This window comes from Athene cunicularia (genome assembly GCF_003259725.1).
Source record: "Athene cunicularia isolate RWA chromosome 1 unlocalized genomic scaffold, athCun1 chr1_part2, whole genome shotgun sequence".
NCBI lineage: Eukaryota > Metazoa > Chordata > Aves > Strigiformes > Strigidae > Athene > Athene cunicularia.
In genome coordinates this window covers 55,275,076-55,291,414 of record NW_020799092.1, presented here as the reverse complement: position 1 = coordinate 55,291,414, position 16,339 = coordinate 55,275,076, and the positions used below count along the sequence as shown (strand labels likewise).

Sequence of the window (16,339 nt, the reverse complement as noted above, 5' to 3'; positions counted from 1 at the left end):
CAGAGCTTTCTTCCCTGAAATTATTTTCTGTCTTTGACTTTTGTCTTTCAAAATACTTTGCATACCATAATGAATTTCTTTCTATAGCATCTCATGTTACTACTTTTTTATTCTACAATTGTACATGTATCCTGCATGCTTTACTTGATGTTGCCTCCAAGAATTACAGTCCAAACAGACAAGAAAGGAGGCAGATGATAAAAAAAAAAACAACAGTGAAAATCCAGTCTTCACACGTTACTGAAGTACCCAGCTGAGAAGCTGTATCCCTCTATGGGTGATGGGAAGGAAAAAATGTACAGAGGATATCAGACAACTTCTAAATGCTAGTTATGCACCTAAAGTTGTGAAAGTTGTATATCACAATAGAAGATGAGGGCAGGACTGGGTGAGACTCATGGTGCTCTCTCTTTGCTCTGATATATAAGCCCTCTAACCTCTGTAGACTGGTATACACTTCTGTTTCCTTTATTGAGAACAGTGCAGCCATGTATAGATGTTAGATACTTCAGTTCTAGAGGAATATTCTTTTGTAGTTTAGACTTAGAACACATTGTGTAAAAAATAAATTTATAAAATAAACTATAAATTATTATAAATTATATTTATAAAAACAAACAACATTTTGGTTTATCCAGAGAGAAAAAGAAAAATTATTGCTGAAAGATTGCCTATAAAATTAGGCAATTTTTCCCTCTAAAGACTAATTTGAAACAAAAAACCTGAAGGATTCTTTTTTGAAAGTATTGAATAAAGCATCTGCAATTTCCAGTTCTCCTTTCCACTTTTTCCAGCAGAAATAGTCTGCGAGAAGGGCTCAATGATTCTTCTGAGTACCTTCCAACTTCAGATAGTCAAGATTCTATGAATTTAAACCTAAATTGGTAATTAGTCAATAGGCACTGTTTATATCTTTGTTCTCTTATTTATCACTTGTTTCTTTGGCTATTCTGGTAATTTTAGAAGGATTTATGGCTTTACTTGAATGAAATTACATACCTGGAAGTATACATCCACTGGTACAATATGCCAGCAACCTCTGTGGACAACTTTCTGTTACTTAGACTTTACAGAAGGCAGGATTATTTCTGTTTGTACTTTTTTGTGGATTACAGACAGACCATGTAGATTTTTAGGCCTGCTGCTAGCACATCTCCTATCTCCTCTGAAGTGTCTGTGCTGGAGCTGGCTGTGTGGTTTGGGCAGGAATGGGGAGTTTTGCTGTACTAGGAAAGGTGATGGGTAAGAGCTGTCTGGAACTGCAAGGGAAAAGACTGGCACATGCATACAGTGCCAGGTCTTACCATTGCATCTACTGTTTGTTTTGGCTCTGAGATCACACTTCCTGAACACAGAAGATATGTCTGAGAACTGTCCCTCACCACTGGCAACTGAGCTGAAGGCTGTATGCCAGGATAACACACAGATAAGCCGCATCTCTGCTGGTTTGGCTCCAGGTGTATACTTCAGAGTTCAAAGTCTCTCTGGAGATAGCTCTACTATCTGATGGCTTGGATATATTAATGAATTACATATAAAGGCTTTATCAGTATGATTTACTCTTTTATGAGTACCAGCTTTTTTAGAAATGGTCTGAAAAATCAGTTTCTATAACTTGATAAGATTTATACAAACATTCATGTTTCAGGTTGAATTAAGGTCCACATTTTACAGAAATGTTCTTGTACCTTTTAGTACTGAAGAGGAGCTAGAAAAAAGTTCTCTTTGAAAGTTTAGATCCTCAATTAAACCCTGAAAGGCATTTAGATTTAAGATTCATGTAACAGCAAGAGTTTAAACCATTACTAAATGTATTTTGTTTGGGGTTTTTGTTGGTTTTTGTTTGTTTGTTTGTTTTTTCCAAACAAAAAATTAAGGGTGTAATGTTTGTTTGTTATATGGTCATCTTGTCCCTGTAGTTTGAAAAATAATTTTCTGGTTTGGCTTTGGTATAACTTGGTATTTGAAATATTATTGATAACTCAGGATACCACATAAATCAGAACATAAGACATAAGTCAATAAAAACTCTATTGAAACGTGTTTCCAAGCATCAGAATTTCCCCCCTAATTCACTAGTATAACCACTGGAAGTTTCTTCTCAGGAAAAACCAGTGAAATAGAGAGAAAAAGAATTCTGTAAGTGTCCACTTGTAAAGAAATTTTTTTCTTTGACTTGTTTTGGAGCTAATGGTTAGTTAACTACTTTTTAATGAATATCTTGCAGAGTCTTTCCATGCTGAAATTATTAATTAAACATCTATTATGCCATATGATTGTACAGATAATGCACATTCTTTAACTCTGTTTGCTCTGCCATTATTTTGCCAACACACTTGAACTATATCTCTTAAATGGTTCAGTTGCTACGTGCTTTTGTACACTGTGTTCTACGAGATCCAGCACATTCATGCCAATGGGATGCAACAGGTCACTTAACAGTACACTGAGGAGGATTATAACTCTGTCTCCTGAATATGTGAATTTTGGCTGAAAAACCTGAGATGCTTGATCTGTTGAGTGAAATTCCTGATTTTAGAGAGAGTAAAACAAGATAATATGTCTTACCAGGGCAGATCACTTTATCAGGGTAAATAATAGCACATTGGGAGTTCCCTGAGCTGGAATCAGCTAGGGAAGAAATAGCTGATGTTCACAAACCTGAGCCTCACACAGACAGGAAGGAAAAACACCTTTATGTATCGGAAGAAGTAAAGAACTAGAAGTGATCTATGTGGTGGAGCTGAGATTGAAAGCAATATGCTTGCATGACTGTGAGAAGGTTGAAGTCAGCCTAACAAGACCCACCAGGCTGCCGTTGGCTGCTCACTTCTAATTTAACTCTATCAGGCTTTCTGTACTTATATTCAAAATTAAGATACCAAACTTTAAGTGCACATTGATACATAGATGAGGGGAGCATGTATCCATTCTGCCCATGTTCTAGGCTGACCAGGTCTGGTCTGACAGAGTACAGTGACAATAGCACATTGAGCCCGAGGTAAGGTCTTCCAAAAAACAAGGGATAAGAGAAATAGCTTAATGCACTTCTAGTGATGCACCAAAGCTGTATCCTGTTCATTCAGTGAGGTTTGAATTGATTTAAAGTACAACATGGAGGAAGTGACCAAAAGTGTGGATTCATGCCAGTAGAACATCATTTCTGGTCTCTGACAGCTAACAGCAACACAACAGGACTAGGTTCTCACTGAATAGACTTTCTGTGTCACATTTATATATAAGAAATCCCCCAAAGCCATGAGATGTCCTCTGGGCCTATCCATTAGAAAATGTGAAGTTTCTGCATGTAAAGTAGCTGGAGAAATACTGGTGAGGAAGTAAAGGAGAATTCTCTCTAAATTAGTGAAATGAGAAGCAGAAAAGTGACAGACCCTTTGTGCAGAGAGGAGTCACATACTCCAGCCTGGATACCGGTACAATGCGGATGAAGTGGACTGAAAGCACAGAAAGGGGAAACTAATTTTAGGAGACTTCTCCTTTCTCCTTTCTAACTAAATTACAAGTAAATGAAAATACCATACATAGTCTTACAAGAAGCATAAATGTAAATACAGAGAACTTTTAAAAAATTGTTTAAATTAAGTTTTTCTTCATTTTCTGTGTGTTTAAAAAGTTACAGTACCACACTTGTGTTGTCCATCACCAAAGGAAACAGATGTGCTGGGGTTGAATTGTTTCTGGGACACAATCTTTCTCTGTTTTAGTGAAGGAATATGGTTGCAGTTATGCACTCGCTGTGGTTTGCAGTGCTGATAAGCATACATAAGGCATACTGAAGCTGTTAAATGTGATCTGTAGCAGGAGTTCTGCCAAAATATGGAATGCTGGATGAGTTGTCTTGTGTCCCTGTTGAAGTCATCAGCAAAACTCCACTAAGCTGAAAACTCTGTTGTGTGGGATCAGGGTGAAGAAAAGGTACATAAATATAATAAAAAAGAAGTGTTAGCTCACATTTAGACCTTATATGACTGTTTCATTCTCTAGGGGTCTAGTTGTAAGGGGGGGAAGAAGCATATAGCTAGGGTGAGATACAGAGATGGTACTAATCATGAGGTTTGTCCTGAGAGTCAGACAGGTAAGAGATCATGTTGGGATTTCTATTTGAGGAATAACTTTTCTGTACATTGACAGATTTTTTTTTTATCTGATTAAAATTTTTTATGTTGAATTTCTCCAAGAATATTTCACCATAAAAATAGTAACTGTTTCTTTTTAACAGTTGAGAGAAGAAGAAGGTATAATATTAATTACCGAATCAAGGAGCTTGGCACACTCATCCCCAAGTCTAATGATCCGTGAGTTCAACAGTCTTTCTTGTAATAACGTTTATAGTTTAAATACAGGGGGAAAAAAAAAAAAAAAAAGACAGTTGCATATACTGGCTATAGGATTGAGTAATGGGATACAAAATTTTCTATGCTGGGTCACTGGCTCAGATCAAGCTGTTAAAGTAACAAACCTTTGACAGATTTTTGGTGCCTGTTGGGAAAACTTATGTGAAAGGTTAATAAAATGAAAGCAATTCCAGGGTGTTTAAGAGAGACTGACACATCAGGGGGAAAAAACAGAAACCAAACAAACCCAAAAAGAATCAAAAAAGGAGACAAACAACAGAAAGTCCAGCTTTCTGTCCCTGGGAGCAATTGTCTGGTGTCTCTGGAGAAGGGAGTGATACTTTCAGCCCTAGCCATGGGCCCTCTAGTGGGATAAAACAAAATGCGTGTTGTCACTGCCCTTTGCTTAAGAAAAAAAGAAAATCAGCTTAAGAGTCTGTACACAGCATTTTTCAATTGTCCTCCACTCAGTGGAGGGAAACAACGGTCCTAAAGTGACAAGATAAAAATAGTAATTTCTATAATAATATAATTTTATACTAATGCATATTCTTACAGTAACACAAAATGCATATTGCTTAAACTATACCTGCATTCCCCAAAAGTTAATATTTGCCATCAGTATGAAAAAAGCCACCTCAGTAGGAAAGCCTGTTGCAGGATTAACAATGACAATTCAGAGTGAGAGTTAATGATGAACTTCAGCCTTAGATTTTTCATGTCACTCAGGGAATCCTTAAGACCATGCACTAGCATGTTTATGACTCACATAAAATTGATTATAAAGGTTTTGTCTTTATAATTTGCATGTCAATACAGACCTTCATGATACTTGAAATGAAAACATCTATTGATATTTCAGCCTTTTTTTTTTTCCTTAGGACTAAGAAACTTTTTATTATATTAAAGATTTCTATAACCATATAAAGCTGTGTGAAACTTACAAGTACAAGGTTGGCATGACAAGCCACTTGGAGTGAAATCACCAGAGAGAAAGCATCCATTTTAGAGAATTCATGAACTTGGCTCCTTCTACAGCATCCACCCAAGATTAGATAAATGGGCATGTTCTTGTTATTAATATAGAATTAGGAATTACAGCTGAGTTAAAATGAGAATTGCTTTAAGTACCTAAATAAAGTTTTGGCCACACATGATCTGTTGCAAACACAGACTGATAGAAGAGTTTTAATTTTGCTGGTACATCGTTCAGTATTCAAGACCATTTGGGAAAATATTTGAAAGCTTTCTCAGAAAAACAGTGGATGGCGCTGTTGGTTTGCAGCTATAAAGCAATAATGGAAGTAAGTTATACTGCAATTAGAAATTGGCATGAGGTAAAAATTCCAGTTGTGATTTCTGATTGCCCACAGAGGTGTTTCAGTTACATGTTTTAGTCTGGATTCAGGTTTAGTTTATGATCTTACTCAAAACATTAATAGCTAGAGCAACCAATTGCTTTGAGCACAAGTGTAGTGAAGACAGGGTAGAGTGTCTTTGCATTAGAATCAGGGGGAAGGCCAACAGGGCAGATGTTGTAGTGGGAGTCTACTATAGGCCACCCACCTAGGACAGAGGCGGATGAATATCCTGTAGGCACTTAGGAGAAATCTCATGATCGCTTGCCCTTGTTCTTGTGGGTGACATTAACTTCCCAGACATCTGCTGGAAATACAACACAGCAGAATGGAACCAGTCCCAGAGATTCCTGGAATGTGTGGGAGACAACTTCCTGACGCAGCTGGTAAAAGAACCAACCAGAGAAGGTGCCCTGCTGGATCTCCTCTTTGTGAACAGAGAACTGGGAGATGATGGGGTGGTTGGAGGGTGACTAGGGCACAATGATCACAAAATAATAGTGTTCTTTATTCTTAGAGAGGCCAGGAGAGGGTCAAGCAGGACTGACATCCTGGACTGCAAAAGGACTGACTTTGTCTTGTTTAGGCACCTGCTTGAAAGGATCCCTTGGGAGATGGTCCTGAAGGGTATAAGGGTCCAGGAAGGCTGGGAACTCTTTAAGAAGAAAGTCTTAATGGCTCAAGAGCAGGTGGTCCCCAGGTGCTCTAAGAGAAGCTGGTGACAGAGAAGACCACTCTGGCTGAACAAGTTGCTTAGGCTGCAACTCAGGGAGAAAAGGAGAGTTTACAGCCTTTGCAAGAAGGGACTAGCCACTCACAGTGATTACAAAGAGGCTGTGAGGCAATGCAGGGTGGAAATCAGGAGGTCTAAAGCCCAGCTGTAAAATAATCTGGCTTCATCAATCAAGGACAACAAGAAATGTTTTTATAAGTATGTAAGTAGCAAAAGAAAGACCAGAGAGAGCCTCCATGCCCTGCTAGACACAGGACGAAACATGGTAACAAGTAATGAGGAAAAGGCTGAGGTGCTTAATGCCTTCTTTGCCTCAGTCTTTAATAACAAGAGTAGTTGTACTGAGGGAATCCAGCCTCCTCAGCCAGAAGACAGAGACTGGGAGAACGAGCCCCTGCAATCCAGGAGACAGTGACCTACTGCATCACATAGACACACACAAGTCTATGGGACCAGATGGGATACACCCGAGGGTGCTGAAGGAGCTGGCTGGGGTGCTCGCCAAGCCACTTTCTATCATTTACCAGCAGTCCTGGCTGACCAGGGAGTTCCCAACAGATTGGAAATTGGCCAATGTGATGCCCATATATAAGAAGGGTCGGAAGGATGATCTGGGAAATTACAGGCCTGTCAGCTTGACTTCAGTGCCCGGGAAGCTGATGGAGCAGCTCATCCTGAGTGCCATCACACAACACCTGCGGGACAACCAGATGCTCAGGCCCAGTCAGCATGGGTTTATGAAAGGCAGGTCCTGCCTGACAATCCTGATCTTCTATGACAAGGCAACCTGCTTATTGGATGAGGGAAAGTCTGTGGATGTTGTCTACCTTGACGTTAGTAAGGCCTTTGACACCATTTCCCACAGCATTCTCCTGGCAACACTGGCTGCTCGTGGCTTGGATGGGCACACGCTTTGCTGGGTGAAAAACTGTCTGGATGGCCGGGCCCAAAGAGTTGTGGTGAATGGAGTTAAATCCAGTTGGTGGCCGGTCACGAGTGGTATCTCCCAGGGCTCGGTTTTGGGGCCACTCCTGTTTAACATCTTTATTGATGATCTAGACGAGGGGATCGAGTGCACCCTCAGTCAGTTTGCAGCTGACACCCAGTTGGGTGGGAGTGTTGATCTGCTCGAGGGTAGGGAGGCTCTGCAGAGAGACCTGGACAGGCTGGAGCCATGGGCTGAGCCCAACTGGGGGAGTTTCCATAAGGCCAAATGCCGGGGGCTGCCTTTGGGCCACAACAACCCCCAGCAGCGCTACAGGCTTGGGGAGGAGTGGCTGTAGAGCTGCCAGTCAGAGAGGGACCTGGGGGGGTTGATTGACAGCCAGCAGAACAGGAGCCAGCAGTGTGCCCAGGGGGACAAGAAGGCCAATGGCATCCTGGCTTGTGTCAGCAATAGCGTGGCCAGCAGGGACAGGGAAGGGATCTGACCCCTGGACTCGGCACTTGTGAGGCTGTACCTCGATTCCTGTGTTCAGTTTTGGGCCCCTCACTACAAAAAGGACATTGAATGACTCGAGCGTGTCCAGAGAAGGGCAACGGAGCTGGTGCAGGGTCTGGAGCACAGGTTGTACGGGGAGCGGCTGAGGGAACTGGGGGTGTTTAGTCTGGAGAAGAGGAGGCTGAGGGGAGACCTCATCGCCCTCTACAGCTGCCTGAAAGGAGGGTGCAGAGAGCTGGGGATGAGCCTCTTTAACCAAGTAACAAGTGATAGGACAAGAGGTAACGGCCTCAAGTTGTGCCAGGGAAGGTTCAGACTGGGTATTAGGAAGCATTTCTTTCCAGAAGGGGTTGTTAGGAGTTGGAATGAGCTGCCCAGGGTGGTGGTGGAGTCCCCATCCCTGGAGGTGTGTAAGAGTTGGGTTGACATAGCGCTGGAGGGATATGGTGTAGTTGGGAACTGTCAGTGTTAGGTTAATGGTTGAATTAGATGATCTTCAAGATCCTTTCCAACCTAGCTGATTCTGTGATTCTGTAATCACTTAAACTCTTCTTAAAATGAATGATCTGGACCTGAAATTTTGCTTCAGATAGTGGATGTTGAATTTTACCCACAGATTTTTATTTTGTTGCCTGCTGAAAAAGTTTCAGGTGTAGATCCTGAAGACATCGCCTTTTCTTGTTTAAGTCTGAAAACCCATGGCTGATTTCAAGAGTGTGACAGCCCCAAAGTGGTTTATGTTTACAAAAGCACAAGATGAACTTAAGTCCTTCTGAGGACTGCTCTCTTCAAATGGGTGGTAATCAGTACTCCTTTTGAAAATAGAACTGTTTAAAAGCATTCAACCTGGTGTTAAGAAAAAAAGAGGTATTAAAAGGTGCAGGATGCTTCTGAAAACCTAGGTTATAACATTGCTGTATCTTGGTACCAGGTTAAATTATTATAAAGAAATGTAAACCTATCTTTTTTATAATTGTAGATGAAAATACATTAATTTGACCATGTCGTTTCTTTGGCTGAGCAGGTCAAATTATTATTTCTTTCTGGTATGTTTTTGTGTGGCCAAATCATAATTCAGTGTTCTTACCCTGTCTTTCAGTTCTTGCTTTTTCCTTCATAACACCTTACTGTGCCCCCAATCTGCCCCCTTCTTCTTTGAAAGAAAGAGATGTATCATCTCTTACAATACTTTATCTGTAACATTTTATCACACATAGCATTTTCACCTCATATATTGATTTTAGAAGATTCTTCTTATAGTGGGAACTTAGCTGTAAAAGAGAAACCTTACTGATGCTTGGACTAATGACAGTGAAGAAAATCAGCCTTTGCATTGAAGAGCAAATACTACTATAACTAAGCATGCCTGTCCCAGATGGCTTGCTTCAAGAAGATTACATTCAGACTCGGGAACAGAGAAGGACATTTTTGATGCTATTTGGAAACCTTTTATGGTTTATATTTCTTAGAAGTGGTGTGTGGGGTTTTTATTTCACTTTTGTTTTGTTAGTTATATAGTGAACTTGTTTGGCTCCTGCAGAGCTTCCACAGAGAATTTCTTTTGACTGGCTTAAACCCCTATTCTTTTCACTTTTTTTTTTTTTCTTTTAATTTAATGATGAAAAGTGTGGATTACATTCCTTAAATGAATGGGTGTTTTAAGTTCACTTCATCAGCATTAGAAAATGTAGATAAGTGTAAGTTGCAAAGAACTTTGACTCTTTTGTTTAATTTTCAATGCTTAGATATCCAAGTAGGAGATGATTCAGAAATGCAAAACAGTTATAGAGAATAATTCAAAAATAGAATGAAAAAAAGGCCTAAAATACCCAGTCATATTTTGCTGAAAACTCATAACCTCCTTCTTTAAATACACCTACCATTCCATTCAAGGTTCCTTTGTGTTCAGCCTGTCAGAATCTAGTTTTTAGGTGTGAGAGTCTGGAAATGCTTATGCAAGAACTGTTTTATGGTAGCTAGAATAGAATTGTCAGAAATACTAAGAAGAAAAAACCCTTCCTTTAAGAAAACTAGTAATTTTACATAACTGGGATGTTAAGAAAACCACTGAGGATTTGGGCAGAAGTAGTGGGCTGCTCTCACTCTGTCCTGTCTGCTCACTGCGTCTTCCTGTGCCTGACCTTCTCTCTGTTGACAGACCTGCTAGTGGTCAGAACAGCCACATAAAGGAAGAGTTTGCATACACTCATGCTATTATAAACTGGAAACTTGTCTCTTTCAGAAGACTACACTTTGTAATTGTGCAGGTCATGAAAACAAGCACAAAGTCTTTCAAAGTATTTATTTGAGCAAGCATGGTTTACAGCTAATTTTTCAGAACTAGAGAAAGAAATTGTCTGCAAACATAATTTCAACTTCACTAATGTATTTATTATTAGTAACTGCTCTGTGGCTGGCAAACTCTGTGACTATCATCCTCTCTCAAACTCTGTTTTCAATAACTAGTTTTAATCTTAGATGAATTGATGCACTCATCCTTCCTACAGCAGTTCAACTTGTGTAGACTAGTGAAGCTCCCTTGACTTCAACAAAGTTACTCTAATGGAAATGAGCTGAAGATCAATCTTCTGGTTATGTTTCTTTTCTCCTAAATGGGAAACTCTCCCAAGTGAGAGTTACATGTTTTGATCTGGACATTGGAGAATTGCGGAGAGATTCAGCTGGTAAAGTTAGAAGGAGCTAGGGTTCAGAGACCAATAAAACACATGGGTTTTTACTTATTTGCTATTTTTCCATGCAAATCATGTTAAGTATGGTGGACCTCTGTTGGTTAAACTAGATAACACATGCATAGCTTGCTAAAAACTTTACTGTACCACATGCACACACAAAGACACAGTCCTTCTTTGCAGAGGTCCTTGATGATGACCAGACCAGCAAAACTTCTCTCCACTGCTCTCCACTGACTTGTGCACATGTAGAGTTTCTCATGTTTCAGCATTTGAAAGATGAAGCCTTACATACATAAATAAAAATTAAGAATAAGTGAAAAAAAAAAAAGGAATTAATAAGCAGTGAAAGAATAAAATGAAAAGAAGAATTCTGGTAGCCTCCAGAGACTTCTTGACCTACATGCAATTGTGCTTAGATTTAATCTACCTTCAAATGCTGAGGCTTTTTTTTATTGTCATCATAGATGAAACTGCTTGCCTGCCTGCTGAGCAGAGCTAGACACATTGCATACTATGGCTATGGAGGCACCTCCCCCATATTATTCCCCCCATTTGCCTTCATCCTCACTAGATATATTGCTACTCTTCCAACCCTAGACATCAGCATAGACGCTTTGTTTCCCTATAGCACTGTCCTGTGAATTCTGCGTAGTGCTCTGGCCTAGAATTGATGGAGAGTGTTTGCAGTGCAGAACCAGCACAGACATCTTCAGTACTTTCTTTTGGTCCTGGTATGGAGAGACACGGAGTGAAAGACACGTTGACTTCTAAGGTCACCAGCTGATCCTTTGCTGTGTTGCTTTCAGACACTGGAAGATTTAATTTCAAAATTCCTTATTTAATAAGACATCAACCAGTATATGTATATATCAGTAGAGATATAGAAAATATATGGGATACATGGCTACACAGACACAGACACACACATAGAATAATAGTGTCTTAAATGATAATAGTAACCACAGAATTTTCATTCTAGAACTCCATGATAGTTTTGCCTTCAAATTTGTAAATATTACCAGAAGAGATATCTATCCATATGTATCTCATGCAGAAGCTGACCAGCTTCATCTCTGGCAGTTTAAAACTAGAAATTAGCCTTCCAGTGGAGATTTATTTCAACCTATGGGAAAAATTATTATTACCATATATGTAAAAATTCAGATTATCAAGGCAACTTGAACTAAAAGTAAGCAATATCACAAAGGCTGTCAATTATGTGTGACATAAATGAATATAATCACAAAAAGATTCCAAATTAAGCCATGAATATATGGTTTATTCATATGTCAGTCAGAAAAACTAACAAAAAAAAATATTTTCATCTGAATTTGATTTTGAATTCATAACATCTTATAACTGACTGAAAATTGTTTGTGAAATCACTGTGAAATATTTGCCAAACATGTGATATACGCATATTTTTCTCCTGTTGTTACACATCTGAATTATTAATCCAGCTATGGATTAATTTCTATTTTCATGTTGCTACATTTTTATGTTCAGACCACCAGTCCAAAACTTCCTTAGTTTTGTCTTAATTATATGCTAGGAGGTGCTGACCTCCCTTACTTAGGCAGATTGTGTTTCTCCAGAGATTATACTATAGGCATTCTTATTACTGTAGCGCTTTTCAAACTTGCCATGAAAATTTCCTAAATCAGTCTTTTTCACTTGAAATTAAACACAAGCCTACTGTTATTCTGAGCTATATATAGTTCATATCTGAGATGAATGACAGTGACGATTCCCAGTTTGAAATGTTGTCCTCCTAACATTAACTGCTCCTATTTAGTATAGGAGTGCTCTGGTGTAGATAGACAGGCACCTCATTGCCTTTCAAACTCCACTGCAGTTCAGGGGTAAATTAGGGACCTCTCAGTATTTTACCTAACTTTCCAAAAGTGTCTGAAGAAAACAAGATTATAATGTATTGATGTCAGCCAAGGATTTGTCCAGAAAATAAGCATCATGTGTACTAAAAACTTCCTTAAGATTTACAGTTTGAACATAAGTATACCACATGCAGGGAGAAAGTTCTCTCCTGGGAGGGAGTCCATGGGATGCTGGCAGGAAAATGCTCTGTCCTCCCACCTGGGCAAGAAGTACAGGGAGAGGAAGGAGGAGGCAGAGGGACTGCCAAGAAGTGATTCAGCTATCATGAGGGAGACAGGTTCTGCTCTTGGCTCCCATTCCCACCTCTGCTTTATTTTTTTGATTAGGGAATGTCTAAATGAGAATACATACCCACTTCAATGAGCAGCCTCTGATGTTTTGGCTTTGCAGACAGCATAGTCTGAGACAACAATTATTTTCTCTCCAACCTCTTCACCTTCTAATCCTAAAAGCTGTTCATTCCTGGCCTGCACCACTGGGATGAGGGGAGGTCCCAGTATGCTGGAGCCCCACGGTTTTGTGCTGCCCAGAGAGGACAGAGATGTGAATTTGAGCCCTCTCTGATCAAAAAGATGGTTCTCCCAAATCTCTAGCAAATGACTTAAACTCTAGGATATGGTTAAACACTGTGATGCTTTGTCACAAGTAATTTTGCATATTCTTCTGAGCATCTTTAAAGCTCTCAGCTCCATAAGTTTTTTTTTCTGAGTACAGTGCATTAGGAAAGGCCAGGTAGTTTGGGTCCCTAAATCCTGTACCTCCCTGACTTTTGTCCTATACATTCAGTAGAAAGACTACTACCTTGGTGGAAGTTTCTAAGGGTGCTTAGCCTTGGGGTAAGGGTGCAAGTTTCCTTAGGTACTGTGTAAAGCATAGACACTTCTGCAATAAATCTGCTTCAGATCACAGTTTTATTCACCATAGGTGAGCATGGGAGTAAGAACAAGTCTCATTATCTAAAGCAACCAAGGAAAAATGGAAAGTGATGATTAACAGGAATATAATTTATATTTCTTTTTGGCTCTATAAATGCCAGCTTATATGTATTTAGTATAGGTACTAAAGAAAATGCACTAAGATGGTTATTCAGGCCACTCTGAACCTCAAATTCTTACTGGTTTAAATAGCTTTTTCCTTCTCAGCATTGTTTTATAGGACCAGAACCTCTGCTAATCTTCTTTTTGGCATAAGTCATCTTGCAGTGAAGTGGATAGTCTGGATAAATACTTTTGTATGTATATTTAATGCAGCAGGTAATCCTGTATCATAAAATACTGAACTTTATTAGAAATTAAACGTTTTCACCAAATTTCATTCTTGTTCCAAGACCTCTGAGGCCCTACATAAAGTAATACATGGAAAGCTGGTAAATGGATACATGACAGTTCTTGAACAGACGCATTTGAAGTGTATTATTGTTAGTAAGACTGATTGTAAACTCAAACCATTATTTCCTGAATGATGGACAGGTTTAATCTTATTTTTTTTTGCAAAGTGCTTATTTTGAGTTGGGGTCTGCATGTATCTGTGGATTTTAACTTGGTTTATATTGTTTCAAGATTTTTGAACGGGATTTTTATCATTCCATAGCCATTATGGTTATGAAAGTGCGATTTGTCTGGTCTATCATCAATGAGGAGTGGCATTCAGCACAGACCATTTTTTTCTCAACAAGCATAAAAGCAACCTCATTAGTAAGTCAGGTAAAAGGAGTAGTATATTCAAAATGATCTTTAAAAATTTAAGCTTAAGTCCTCAGTAATGTATATTTCCTAGTTCATTAATGCAGAAATACTGCACATAGATTTTAATCTTAGAGTTAATAATAAAAGCAATTTTCACTAAAAATATAAAAACTGTAATGGTAGAATCATGATATTGCATTTAGCTCTCCCACAAAAAGTCACTTTATTACTTTCTTTTGACACTTATTTTCATTCTGGGATTAATTTTACTATATAAGGGCTTCTTAACTATTCTATTAAAATTTCCATTCAGAAGCAATAATATCTAAGAGTGAATAATAGTCATGTAAATCATTATTTCATATTAATGTAAAAGATTTTGTAAGTTCTTATGAATTCTGCTGACATGCACAATTGTGAAAAGGTTATCTCTACATTCTGCAGTGATATGCGCTGGAACAAAGGAACTATTTTAAAAGCATCAGTGGAGTACATCAAGTGGCTACAAAAAGAACAACAGAGAGCCAGAGAATTAGAACACAGGCAGAAGAAATTAGAGCATGCTAACAGAAGACTTCTACTCCGAATTCAGGTTTGTATAAGAGCGTCACCATGAACTACAAAGCTTCCTCAGTATTTATCCCTCATCAAATTTTATTAATCTATATAATTTTTGCCAAATGGCATTTATTAGAAATTAATTGACTTTCCCTATTTATTGTTGTATATTGAGGATGAGGTGGTTTTTAGATTTCTAGGAAATTTCTTTGATAATTAGAATTTATATAAAGGAATACATGGAAAGTTAATAAAGTATTTGTACAAACAGTTTCCTTATGTATGTGTTAGAGCCAGAGAAAGACAAAAAAGGAAGCAAAAAAGTATATCCCTACATCCAAAAATCAATACTAGAACAAAATTTCTTTCAGTATTTTAATTTTCCCTTTATAACCATTCCACATGTTACACTTCCTTGGGCACAGTGTGCCATGTTATACCTTTTTGTGACATGAAGCAACAGAATATAGCTCTGCATGGCTTGAAATGCAAGATTTGAATACAGCCACATATAAAGATGAGATAGATAGACAGACAGATATAAAATCAATCATCTTCTATATGGTGGTTCACACATATATTTGTATAACATAAGCATCATCAACTAAAGTATCTTCTGTTTCTCTGGATAACAGTGGGTAACAAACTAGAAAGTTGCAATGTCTTTCTGTCACCTTTACTGGGTTCAGTGTGCAATGGTTTTAGAGACGCTGTCCTACCTCTTATGTTCCTGCAGGACAGTTGCTTAACAGGAGGGTAAATAAAAAGAAAACCACTTGAGTGGCATATTTTCATAGATTAACAATTGAATATTTTAAAATGTAGTCTCACAACTGGACAAAAGGTATAATTAATTTGCATGTACAATCTGTATACTTATTGCAATAGTTCTGAAGACACTGTTTTGTCTTTTAAAGTCATTATCTAATTGTTTTTGTTTGAAATGTCAGGAACTAGAGATCCAGGCACGCGCACATGGCCTTCCAGTCATGTCTTCAGTCAATGTTGTGGATTTAGCTGCACAGGTCATCAAGCAACAGTCTTATCCAGAGGAGAACTCTGTCGACTACTCTCAACAAATGCCTCTGGCACATGGACCAAGTTCTGATGTTTGCAATGGATCTACAGCCTTCTCAGATCCACTTTCACACTTCACAGATTTGTCCTTCAGTGCAGCTTTAAAAGAAGAGCAACGGCTAGAGGAAATTCTACTGAATGACACAGTGTCACCATTTGGAACAGACCCACTGTTGTCCTCCACGTCTCCGGTCGCATCGAAAGAGAGCAGCAGGAGAAGCAGCTTTAGCACAGATGATGGAGATGATTTATAAAAATGGAAAGGGTTTAATACTTCTCTAAATCAACTGCTAAAAGACTGAGATGAACATAAGCATGGTGTTTGTGCTTATTTTAAATACGAATAAGGAGAGCCACTGTGAAGATAAGTTATTACATGGCAAGGGTTTAAATAAGTCCTTACTTCACAGGAAAATGAGATGGACATAAACTCATATCACTTTGCCCCAAATTCACACCCTCCATTCACAGCTGACATTTGCACGTATCTTTCTTCACTGGGAACATTTTTACTATCATTCCATGACTTTTTACAACACTATG

At 38.6% G+C, this 16,339-nt stretch overlaps 1 protein-coding gene across 1 annotated transcript in view; it reads left to right on the top strand.

Annotated features, from left to right (window-relative positions):
• TFEC (transcription factor EC) overlaps positions 1-16,050 on the top strand; it is a 97,126-nt gene extending 81,076 nt beyond the window's left edge. Inside the window, exons 6-8 of the mRNA XM_026867875.1 lie at positions 4,241-4,316; positions 14,606-14,753; positions 15,670-16,050. Coding sequence (XP_026723676.1) covers positions 4,241-4,316; positions 14,606-14,753; positions 15,670-16,050 — 605 coding nt within the window. The remainder of the gene's footprint in view (positions 1-4,240; positions 4,317-14,605; positions 14,754-15,669) is intronic.
• The last annotated feature ends 289 nt before the right edge of the window (positions 16,051-16,339 follow it).